Below are 12913 nucleotides of genomic sequence, written 5' to 3'. Positions count from 1 at the left end.
GCATGCTTGTGTATCTGTTGCCGAGGTGTTTTTCCCATTCAAATCCAATCAAATTGTATTTGTCACATACACATGGTTGGCAGATGTTTAATGCGAGTGTAGCGAAATGCTTCTAGTTCCAACAATGCAGTAATAACCAACATTCACATCACGTCCATGCAGAACTAACAAACACCGGACAAATAGAGAGATCCATCAAAGCGTACTGTGGTTTGGCAGTTTCCATTGAAACCAGAAGAAGAAATGTCTTCTGTCAGATACATTACCCTGGACAATATAAATACTATACTGTTTAAATGAATATATAGGTCCCCTGGGCTGCACGGTAAATCTCATACACAACCATGGAAAACAGGAACATAAATCTGCACGCCACCAAAACTCTCTACTGTAAGCCATGCTCCCCTGGTCTGCGTACTAACTAAGTGACTGATCGCATCTCTGTGTGTTAATATGCTAGGTGCCTGCGAGGTATGCTCAGCATGCTAAAAACATTTTTTTGTGAAACCTCTGTCGTAGGCCCTACGTAAACATTCACACACACATCTCTCTACGTAAACATTCACACACACACATCTCTCTACGTAAACATTCACACACACACATCTCTCTACGTAAACATTCACACACACACATCTCTCTATGTAAACATTCACACACACATCTCTCTACGTAAACATTCACACATCTCTCTACGTAAACATTCACACATCTCTCTACGTAAACATTCACACACACACACATCTCTCTATGTAAACATTCACACACACACACATCTCTCTACGTAAACATTCACACATCTCTCTACGTAAACATTCACACACACACACATCTCTCTACGTAAACATTCACACACACACATCTCTCTATGTAAACATTCACACACACACACATCTCTCTACGTAAACATTCACACATCTCTCTACGTAAACATTCACACACACACACATCTCTCTACGTAAACATTCACACACACATCTCTCTACGTAAACATTCACACACACACACATCTCTCTACGTAAACATTCACACACACACACATCTCTCTACGTAAACATTCACACACACACATCTCTCTACGTAAACATTCACACATCTCTCTACGTAAACATTCACACACACGCACATCTCTCTACGTAAACATTCACACATCTCTCTACGTAAACATTCACACATCTCTCTACGTAAACATTCACACACACATCTCTCTACGTAAACATTCACACACACACATCTCTCTACGTAAACATTCACACACACACATTTCTCTACGTAAACATTCACACCTCTCTACGTAAACATTCACATCTCTCTACGTAACATTCACACACACACACACACACACATCTCTCTACGTAACATTCACACACACATCTCTCTACATAAACATTCACACACACATCTCTCTACATAAACATTCACACACATTTCTCTACATAAACATTCACACACATTTCTCTACATAAACATTCACACACATCTCTCTACATAAACATTCACACACATTTCTCTACATAAACATTCACACACATCTCTCTACGTAACATTCACACACATTTCTCTACATAAACATTCACACTCATCTCTCTACATAAACATTCACACACATATCTCTCTACATAAACATTCACACACACATCTCTCTACATAAACACTCACATCTCTCTACATAAACATTCACATCTCTCTACATAAACATTCACACGCACATCTCTCTACGTAAACATTCACACACACCTCTCTACATAAACATTCACACACACATCTCTCTACATAAACATTCACATCTCTCTACATAAACACTCACATCTCTCTACATAAACATTCACACACATCTCTCTACATAAACATTCACACACATCTCTCTACGTAAACATTCACACGCACATCTCTCTACGTAAACATTCACACACACACACACACCTCTCTACGTAAACATTCACACATCTCTCTACGTAAACATTCACACACACCTCTCTACGTAAACATTCACACACATCTCTCTACGTAAACATTCACACGCACATCTCTCTACGTAAACATTCACACGCACATCTCTCTACGTAAACATTCACACACACACATCTCTCTACGTAAACATTCACACACACATCTCTCGATGTAAACATTCACATCTCTCTACGTAAACATTCACACACACACACACATCTCTCTACGTAAACATTCACACACACATCTCTCTACGTAAACATTCACACGCACATCTCTCTACATAAACATTCACACACATCGTGAACGATTGACAGCCCATTGGGCAAATCTCCCTTGAGGCAGTCAAGCCATTGCATTCTGTTCACAATGTAGTCCGGTTGTGGTCGCAGCTAGACCTCGTTTCAAAGGTATCAATAAATAATCATATGTGTATGCCTAGCAATCACACATTTCTCTCTCACACTCTCTCTCTCACACTCTCTCTCTCACACTCTCTCTCTCACACTCTCTCTCTCACACTCTCTCTCTCACACTCTCTCTCTCACACTCTCTCTCTCACACTCTCTCTCTCACACTCTCTCTCTCACACTCTCTCTCTCACACTCTCTCACTCACACTCTCTCACACATATTATCTCTCTCACACTCTCTCTCTCTCACACTCTCTCACACATATAAACACATGCTCACATACACAAACCACACACACGCTTACCTAAATATTATCCGGACCTCTCTCAAGGGTCAAGAAGAGCTGATTACATTTCAGCAGGCCAGTGTTCTACTGTGTTGACGTAAGAGCGCATCTTGTTTATAACGTCTCACTTCTCATGTAAATCTGACAGACCGGCGTCAACATCCCTGGTAAATAACTGTCTCGGTCTGTCTCAGCAAATAGAGGGGGTGACACTCATTATTTTCTGTTGATCTTTCATTCGGCATATAAACAGACACATTCAAATTCCACAGCAAAACATTGGGCTTCTTTTGATCAGAGCCCTACGGGCTATGCAGTGCTCTAGGGAATAGGGTGCTATTTGGGATGCAGCCATTCAGTGGAAATGTAATGATGCTCTGATAACATAAGTGTCAGCAGTGAAGTGGTCATGGCATCCTGTCTAGAGTAGTAGAACGAATGGTGCTTTATATTATTATATAATTTTTAGTCAAATCATTCATGTGTTGACAGAGGAAAATGTGTCTTCGCAATGGGAGATGATGTAAATCCTTGCTTTACTTGGTTCACAACCACCTGAGAGACACACACACACACACACACGTTTGGGCACGCACGCACGCGTCACACACCACCACACGCCGTACCTTTCTGTAGTTGGTGATACGTCTGTTGATGTGCTCCACCCGCTCTCCACACATGGCGCTGAAGCGGACCTGCAGGTTCTCGGGGATGACGTCACAGCTGGAGCTCAGTCTACTGCACATCTGAACCAGCGTGTCATCACTATGCGCCAGCGCCTCCAGGATCTGACAGGGTTGAAGGACAAAGATTAGAGAGAAGGAGGCTGACTTTATTACATGTAACTTATAAGGGTAAATGGTCCTATCCAATCTTTAAAAAGGTGCAATATTCAGAAATCGCTCCACTATTTCCTGGTTGCAAAAATTCAAATAATTTTCAGTTTATGTGAAAAAAACAATCTATGCATAGTGTAGATTCAAAGTACCATCTAAACCGCTGTGAAATATCAGCTTTGTTGTTGTTGTACTAAACTGAAAGTAATAGGCAAAAACTAAACTTAAGAACAGGAAGCATAGAAATAGCACACAAAGAACAGATCTACAGCTTATTAGACTTGCTTTTAATTAGAAGGACAGATCTAGAACTCACATTTCTGTATGAATTTGGTCGGGTTGCCAAAAAAAACGTACATATTGCAGCTTTACATCACAGACAGAAAACAGAAAGTCCAAAGAAGCAGAGTTGCAGAAAAGGCAAGAGTGACGGAGAAAAAACCCTCTTTCTGTTGTTTTTTAAACTGGACGCCCACCAGAAGAGAAGAAGAATGACAGGGGAAATGTAACAGCGGGAGGAGGAGAGGAGTGGAGGAGAGATGAAGTGCCCAGCAGCGTTTCTGATATTAAAATTCAACATCACACCGAGCTCTCTCTCTCTCTCTCTCTCTCTCTCTCTCTCTCTCTCTCTCTCTCTCTCTCTCTCTCTCTCTCTCTCTCTCTCTCTCTCTCTCTCTCTCTCTCTCTCTCTCTCTCTCTCTCTCTCTCTCTCTCTCTCTCTCTCTCTCTCTCTCTCTCTCTCTCTCTCTCTCTCTCTCTCTCTCTCTCTCTCTCTCTCTCTCTCTCTCCTCTGTTTCCCTCGTACCCTCTTTCTTTCTCTCTCTCTCTCTCTCTTCCCCCTCTGTTTCCCTCGTACCCTCTCTTTCTTTCTCTCTCTCTCTCTTCCCCCTCTGTTTCCCTCGTACCCTCTCTTTCTATCTCTCTCTCTCTCTCTCTCTCTCTCTCTCTCTTCCCCCTCTGTTTCCCTCGTACCCTCTCTTTCTTTCCCCTCTGTTTCCCTCGTACCCTCTCTTTCTTTCTCTCTCTTCCCCCTCTGTTTCCCTCGTACCCTATCTTTCTTTCTGTCTCTTCCCCCTCTGTTTCCCTCGTACCCTCTCTCTCTCTCTCTTTCTTTCTCTCTCTCTCTCTCTCTCTCTCTCTCTTCCCCCTCTGTTTCCCTCGTACCCTCTCTTTCTTTCTCTCTCTCTCTCTCCCCCCTCTGTTTCCCTCATACCCTCTCTTTCTTTCTCTCTCTTCCCCCTTCTGTTTCCCTCGTACCCTCTCTTTCTTTCTCTCTCTTCCCCCTCTGTTTCCCTCGTACCCTCTCTTTCTCTCTCTCTCTTCCCCCTCTGTTTCCCTCTCTCTCTCTCTCTCTCTTCCCCCTCTGTTTCCCTCTCTCTCTCTCTCTCTTCCCTCTCTGTTTCCCTCTCTCTCTCTCTCTCTCTCTCTCTAAAACCGGGACTACTGGGGCAGATGTTTGTAATAACACTAAAATGTATTTTAGTTTCTGGGGGACGAGACACAGACAGACTTTTAATATCCAGAACAAGTCATAGATTTGGCCTGGGTTCAAGTGTCTGACAACTCTTACTGCTGTCGTAAATCCATGCTGGTTTGTGGTTTGGTGTGCGTCTGTGTGCGTGCACACACATGTGTGCTTGTGTGTGTGCTTGACCCAGACAAATAGGAACCAATCTGATAGAGCTACTTCAAGGATGAGAACAGAACTGAAACGGTCCTAACGCACAACAAAGATCAGATCAGGTAGGGGAGAACCGGGACAGAAGTAACACTATTCGTTTTGATCCTAAATTCAGATAAGATAAGATAAGCTAGTCACTATATTTTATGACAAACTATTTATATGTCCTCCACAATAAGAAACTGTCATTTCATTTCTAGGGTAAATGAGTTGAAGTGATATAGACAGAACTACTTTAATGCTACTTCTGTTCTTGCCGGCAGGGCCGAAGAAACATAGGCTTGGGACGATAGTAGTGGCCGGTGAGATAGTAGTGGCCGGTGAAATAGTAGTGGCCGGTGAGATAGTAGTGGCCGGTGAGATAGTAGTGGCCGGTGAGATAGTAGTGGCCGGTGAGATAGTAGTGGCTGGTGAGATAGTAGTGGCCGGTGAGAAAGTAGTGGCCGGTGAGATAGTAGTGGCCGGTGAGATAGTAGTGGCCGGTGAGATAGTAGTGGCCGGTGAGATAGTAGTGGCTGGTGAGATAGTAGTGGCTGGTGAGATAGTAGAGGCCGGTGAGATAGTAGAGGCCGGTGAGATAGTAGTGGCCGGTGAGATAGTAGTGGCTGGTGAGAAAGTAGTGGCTGGTGAGATAGTAGTGGCCGGTGAGATAGTAGTGGCCGGTGAGATAGTAGTGGCTGGTGAGATAGTAGAGGCCGGTGAGATAGTAGAGGCCGGTGAGATAGTAGTGGCCGGTGAGATAGTAGTGGCTGGTGAGAAAGTAGTGGCTGGTGAGATAGTAGTGGCCGGTGAGATAGTAGTGGCCGGTGAGATAGTAGTGGCTGGTGAGATAGTAGTGGCTGGTGAGATAGTAGTGGCCGGTGAGAAAGTAGTGGCCGGTGAGATAGTAGTGGCCGGTGAGATAGTAGTGGCCGGTGAGATAGTAGTGGCCGGTGAGATAGTAGTGGCTGGTGAGATAGTAGTGGCTGGTGAGATAGTAGAGGCCGGTGAGATAGTAGAGGCCGGTGAGATAGTAGTGGCCGGTGAGATAGTAGTGGCTGGTGAGAAAGTAGTGGGTGGTGAGATAGTAGTGGCCGGTGAGATAGTAGAGGCCGGTGAGATAGTAGTGGCCGGTGAGATAGTAGAGGCCGGTGAGATAGTAGTGGCCGGTGAGATAGTAGTGGCTGGTGAGAAAGTAGTGGCTGGTGAGATAGTAGTGGCTGGTGAGATAGTAGAGGCCGGTGAGAAGTGCACATTATCTGTGTTATCTCCATGTTTCTGCTATGTAATGCTTGTTACTTTCAAGAAATGTACCATCAGCCATCATTTCATATTTGTGTCAATTCAATAAACAAGGCTATGCATAATAGTTTAGCTATATTAACAATACTTTCCTCATCTTACTTTAATGGGAATGTAGATGGTTACTCACAATTTTCAATGATTATTCCTGCTTAGTCCTATCTCATGTAACTTCTCCCTGGCTAGCATCCAAGACTAGCTAGCATGAAACCTATGCTGTCACGATTCACTAGATGGGTTAAGAAAATAACATATGTTTGGAACTCTACAACTGAAAAACACTTCCAGATCAGATTATTTACAAAAAAACTTTTCCTCGCTCAAAACAACTTTTGTTGATAACTCGTTGAAGTGTTGTCACAGTGTGCAGATATTTTGCAGGGAGGTCGTCTTCCACATTAGGAAAGTGTCTTGACGTTAGAGCTGGGAGATAAATCGTATTTGACGTATTTATTTAACCTTTATTAAACTAGGCAAGTCAGTTAAAGAACTAATTCTTATTTTCAATGACGGCCTTGGAACAGTGCCTTGTTCAGGGGCAGAACAATAGATTTGTACCTTGTCAGCTCGGGGATTTGATCTAGCAACCTTTCGGTTCCTGGCCCAACGCTCTAACCACTAGGCTGCCTGCCGCCCCAAATACCGGTATTGATGCACGGACCGGTTCGGGTTGTTACTTTACCTTCTATAACGGTATTTGAATGTTTGGTTTGTTAAATGTAGTATGCCGTGTGTAACGTCCATTTTCACAGTTTATACAGCTCTACTTGAGTCATCCCTTCCCGCTTACACCAGCATGTTGTCTGTGCAGCAGTATCTTCTAAATCAGAGAGGAATAGGCCAAAACTTACAGGGTCCCATAGGAAACACTGACCAACACATTGGTTCCTACCCTAGCACAATAACTTTGTTTGCCGCAATGAATTCTACAGCAGGATTAATACACGCTCAACCAGTGACTTCGGAGATGCCCTCCGACCAACAAATGTCTATCAGGTGCGCGCAAGCAGAATAGATCACGACCAATTTCACATAGAAATGTGAGTTATAGATCTGTCACTCATTGCTAGCAAGTCTAAGCGGCGGTAGATCTGTTCTATGTACGCTCTTTCTATGCTTCCTGTTCTTAAGTTTCGTTTTTGCGGCTTTTACTTTCGGTTTTGTACACCAGCTTCAAATATCTGAGAATACAAAACCTGGTGTTCAGAAGACAAGCTTCTGGTCCAACTCCACACCTGATTCAACTGCACCATTGTGTACGTGCTGGGTTCAAATGAAAGCCTGGACTCTCAAAGTTGTCTGCAACTCTTAAACAGTCCTGTACATTATTTGTTGGCCTCAGTGGCCCCGTCCTACCTTGGCTGTGAGGCTGAAGAATCCTTTTGGCTCCACCATCTTCTCCAGGACTCTACACTTGATCCCGGCGGTGCTGTCGTAGTCGTACACCACTCCATACTCCAGATGAACGTTGTCTACGGTCAGACTCACGTGGTCCTTCTTACCGTCAATGATAGCGATGGTGTTGAACTTATCCATCACCTCTGAGAGGGGGAACACACACAAGGGGTGAGAGAGGAGCACACACATACATTACATACATACATACATACATGCATACATACATACATACACTTGAGGTGCGATACACACACATACTGGGCGTGTACTACATGGCACAGGTGAGACGCGCAAATAGCAGGGGTGGAACACACAATTTTTACACAACATTGTAAGGCACACAAATACACACCAGGGATGAGACACTAATGATGTCTAATGTTCCGTGATAAGGGGAGAAAGAGGCTCCTTATCTCAGCAGCACATAGTCGGGCTGATAGTCCGGCTGATAGTCGGGCTGTTCTGAACTAACTAATAAGCAGAGGAGAGCAACTCTTCCGGTTCCCTCCAGAAATACCAAACTATCTAGAGGTCATTTTGTAGGAAGAACATTTCCCTATGGCTCCCACCTCTCCTCTACCTCCCTCCCTCCCTCCCTCCACCCCTCCCGCTCTCCACCTCTCCCTCCCTCTAGACTCAACCCTCCATCTCTCTCTATATCCCTCCACCTCTCCACCCCTCCCTCCCTCCACCTCTATATCCCTCCACCTCTATATCCCTCCACCTCTCCACCCCTCCACCTCTATATCCCTCCACCTCTATATCCCTCCACCTCTATATCCCTCCACCTCTCCACCCCTCCACCTCTATATCCCTCCACCTCTATATCCCTCTATATCCCTCCACCTCTAAATCCCTCCACCTCTCCACCCCTCCACCTCTATATCCCTCCACCTCTATATCCCTCCACCTCTATATCCCTCTATATCCCTCCACCTCTATATCCCTCCACCTCTATATCCCTCCACCTCTATATCCCTCTATATTCCTCCACCTCTATATCCCTCCACCTCTCCACCCCTCCACCTCTATATCCCTCCACCTCTATATCCCTCCACCTCTATATCCCTCTATATCCCTCCACCTCTATATCCCTCCTCCTCTATATCCCTCCTCCTCTATATCCCTCCTCCTCTATATCCCTCCTCCTCTATATCCCTCCTCCTCTATATCCCTCCACCTCTATATCCCTCCACCTCTATATCCCTCCACCTCTCCACCTCTATATCCCTCCACCTCTCCACCCCTATATCCCTCCACCTCTATATCCCTCCACCCCTCCCGCTCTATCCCTCCCTCCACCTCTCTCTCTCTCCCTCCCTCCACCTCTCTCTCTCTCCCTCCTTCCACCTCTCTCTCTCTCCCTAGGTCTCTAAACCAACCTCCGTCTATCTCTCTATCTCTCCCTCCACCTCTCTCTCTCTCCCTACGTGTGTGTGTGTGTGTGTGTGTGTGCATGTTTATCTTACCCTCTACTTTACACTGGAAGCCATCCCCGTTCTCCTCAGCAGTTTGTTTCTGGTTCTTCCCCTGGTCCTCCTGGGAACTCTCACTGTTGTTATACACCCACTGTATACTGTCCTGCTGTACGGAGAACACCACAAAACACCTGTTACATTATACAAACCTGCCTTTTCATTTTCAATGCACACCTTCCAAAACAGCCAGTTGGTACAGTGGTCCTGCTGTGTGGTTGGGACCAGTTAAAGAGGGGTTAACCAGTCAGTTGGTACAGTGGTCCTGCTGTGTGGTTGGGACCAGTTAAAGAGGGGTTAACCAGTCAGTTGGTACAGTGGTCCTGCTGTGTGGTTGGGACCAGTTAAAGAGGGGTTAACCAGTCAGTTGGTACAGTGGTCCTGCTGTGTGGTTGGGACCAGTTAAAGAGGGGTTAACCAGCCAGTTGGTACAGTGGTCCTGCTGTGTGGTTGGGACCAGTTAAAGAGGGGTTAACCAGTCAGTTGGTACAGTGGTCCTGCTGTGTGGTTGGGACCAGTTAAAGAGGGGTTAACCAGTCAGTTGGTACAGTGGTCCTGCTGTGTGGTTGGGACCAGTTAAAGAGGGGTTAACCAGTCAGTTGGTACAGTGGTCCTGCTGTGTGGTTGGGACCAGTTAAAGAGGGGTTAACCAGCCAGTTGGTACAGTGGTCCTGCTGTGTGGTTGGGACCAGTTAAAGAGGGGTTAACCAGTCAGTTGGTACAGTGGTCCTGCTGTGTGGTTGGGACCAGTTAAAGAGGGGTTAACCAGTCAGTTGGTACAGTGGTCCTGCTGTGTGGTTGGGACCAGTTAAAGAGGGGTTAACCAGCCAGTTGGTACAGTGGTCCTGCTGTGTGGTTGGGACCAGTTAAAGAGGGGTTAACCAGTCAGTTGGTACAGTGGTCCTGCTGTGTGGTTGGGACCAGTTAAAGAGGGGTTAACATTGCATGTGAAATAGCTGCAACAGCTCTGGTCTATGATGTCACGGTTGGCCTGTCAGAGCAAACTGACAAGGCTTCACAAACACACTGCAGCACAAACACAACCCCATGCCAATCTCATCAAACCACTGTTCCGTGCCACAGGCAGACAAAAGGGCGTGTGTGTGTGTCCCCTCCACAACCCAACCCACGGCCAGCTCCCTGCCAGGACAACGTGCTGTGATCGCCCACTGCGCTGTGGTCTGCTAGGGTACAACCCATAGACACACACACACAGGCCCCACCCCCACCTCCCCGTTAGGGCATTTCCCTGTGCCCTGGTCTGATGTAAACCAGAATCTCAGTAGTGTTGGAACCATGTAGATCTTCATTAAACCACCAATTCCAAGGCTGGCTCATCTCTCCCCCTCTGTTCTTCTCCTCCATCTCTCCCCCTCTGTTCTTCTCCTCCATCTCTGTTCTTCTCCTCCATCTCTCCCCCCTCTGTTCCTCTCCTCCATCTCTCCCCCCTCTGTTCCTCTCCTCCATCTCTCCCCACTCTGTTCTTCTCCTCCATCTCTCCCCCTCTGTTCTTCTCCTCCCCCTCTGTTCTTCTGCTCCATCTCTCCCCCTGTTCTTCTCCTCCATCTCTCCCCCTGTTCTTCTCCTCCATCTCTCCCCCTCTGTTCTTCTCCTCCCCCTCTGTTCTTCTCCTCCATCTCTCCCCCTCTGTTCTTCTCCTCCCCCTCTGTTCTTCTCCTCCACCTCTCCCCCTCTGTTCTTCTCCTCCATCTCTCCCCCTCTGTTCTTCTCCTCCCCCTCTGTTCTTCTCCTCCATCTCTCCCCCCTTTGTTCTTCTCCTCCATCTCTCCCCCCTCTGTTCTTCTCCTCCATCTCTCCCCCCTCTGTTCTTCTCCATCTCTCCCCCCTCTGTTATTCTCCATCTCTCCCCCTCTGTTCTTCTCCTCCCCCTCTGTTCTTCTCCTCCATCTCTCCCCCCTCTGTTCTTCTCCTCCATCTCTCCCCCTGTTCTTCTCCTCCATCTCTCCCTCTGTTCTTCTCCTCCATCTCTCCCCCTGTTCTTCTCCTCCATCTCTCCCCCTGTTCTTCTCCTCCATCTCTCCCCCTGTTCTTCTCCTCCATCTCTCCCCCTCTGTTCTTCTACTCCATCTCTCCCCCCTCTGTTCTTCTCCTCCATCTCTCCCCCCTCTGTTCTTCTCCTCCATTTCTCCCCCTCTGTTCTTCTCCATTTCTCCCCCTCTGTTCTTCTCCTCCATCTCCCCCCTCTGTTCTTCTCCTCCATCTCCCCCCTCTGTTCTTCTCCTCCATCTCCCCCCTCTGTTCTTCTCCTCCATCTCCCCCCCTCTGTTCTTCTCCTCCATCTCCCCCCTCTGTTCTTCTCCTCCATCTCTCCCCCCTCTGTTCTTCTCCTCCATCTCTCCCTAAACATTCTCCTACAGAGGAGACTAGTGTAGGCTGGCTACTTCCCAACACTCTCCAAGCTCTTTCTCCCCCCATCCAGCCTGACTCTCTACTCCCCTCCTCGGCCTCCCCTTCTCCCTCTCTGTGTGTGGGGAGAGAGACTGGGAGAGCTGGGTCATTAAGCAGGAATAATACTAGTATTGGCTCCTGTAGAAGAGAGCAGGACTGACCCCTGGCTCACTGCTCACTGTGGGGCTGTTGTGGGAGACACTGGGTTGGGATAAGACACTGGGTGGGGGGTAGGGGGGAGAGACCGGGTGGGGGGGGGACTGGTGTTCTAGAACTCTCCTCTCCGTATTACCTGTGTGGGTCTTCTGTATTTCCTACAGGCAGTAACGTGTGCGATGACGCTGGCGTGGCTCTCCTTACTGACGTTTATGTTGTTCACCTTGATGATACACTGGCCAGGGTGGAGCCCTGCGATGGCTGCCACCGTGCCTACACAAAGGAGAGAAGAGAAGGGTCAAAGGTTAAAGTATCCACACATAGATGAGGTCGTCACAAGTTCTCTTCTTTAAATCAGATTTTAAACCTAGACTTCCAGTCATTGCGCTAATGCTAGTTATCAACTCCCTTTAAACTACACATAGAGGCATAAAAATGGTATCCACAAGTTAATGACTCCGGGTAAGTAACCCTTTAACCCTAACCACATTGATAACCTTATTGCCTAATCCTAATCTTAATTTAAGATCAAAAAGCTTGTTTGTGTTTTCATGACTTTTTCCGATATAGCCAATTTTGACTTTGTGGCTGTACTAACCAGTGACAACCAAGGGGAGGAAGAAACAAGACCACTTCCTAGATGATGGAAGGGCCCGAGGGGCAGTTTACAGAGATAGGTGGGATGGACAGAGAGTAGCTGAGGGGTGGGTTACGGAGATAGGTGGGATGGACAGAGTAGCTGAGGGGTGGGTTATGGAGATAGGTGGGATGGACAGAGAGTAGATGAGGGGTGGGTTACGGAGATAGGTGGGATGGACAGAGTTGCTGAGGGGTGGGTTATGGAGATAGGTGGGATGGACTGAGTAGCTGAGGGGTGGGTTACGGAGATAGGTGGGATGGACTGAGAGTTGCTGAGGGGTGGGTTACGGAGATAGGTGGGATGGACAGAGAGTAGATGAGGGGTGGGTTACGGAGATAGGTGGGATGGACAGAGAGTAGATGAGGGGTGGGTTACGGAGATAGGTGGG

At 47.0% G+C, this 12913-nt stretch overlaps 1 protein-coding gene across 2 annotated transcripts in view; it reads right to left on the bottom strand.

The window, feature by feature from the left end:
* prex2 (phosphatidylinositol-3,4,5-trisphosphate-dependent Rac exchange factor 2) overlaps positions 1 to 12913 on the bottom strand; it is a 203376-nt gene that overhangs the window by 93737 nt on the left and 96726 nt on the right. Inside the window, exons 20-23 of one of the 2 annotated variants that reach the window (XM_036944100.2) lie at positions 12022 to 12158; positions 9315 to 9429; positions 7804 to 7988; positions 3276 to 3437 (exon numbers count right to left, since the gene is read on the bottom strand). In XM_036944100.2, the coding sequence (XP_036799995.1) occupies positions 3276 to 3437; positions 7804 to 7988; positions 9315 to 9429; positions 12022 to 12158 (599 nt within the window). The remainder of the gene's footprint in view (positions 1 to 3275; positions 3438 to 7803; positions 7989 to 9314; positions 9430 to 12021; positions 12159 to 12913) is intronic. The other variant, XM_036944101.2, reaches the window with a different exon arrangement.

The sequence above is a fragment of the Oncorhynchus mykiss genome, chromosome 15 (assembly GCF_057628025.1).
Source record: "Oncorhynchus mykiss isolate SJ-2025 chromosome 15, ASM5762802v1, whole genome shotgun sequence".
Lineage (NCBI taxonomy): Eukaryota > Metazoa > Chordata > Actinopteri > Salmoniformes > Salmonidae > Oncorhynchus > Oncorhynchus mykiss.
Note: the sequence above shows the minus strand (reverse complement) of the source record. Positions and strands in the feature narration are given on the sequence as shown.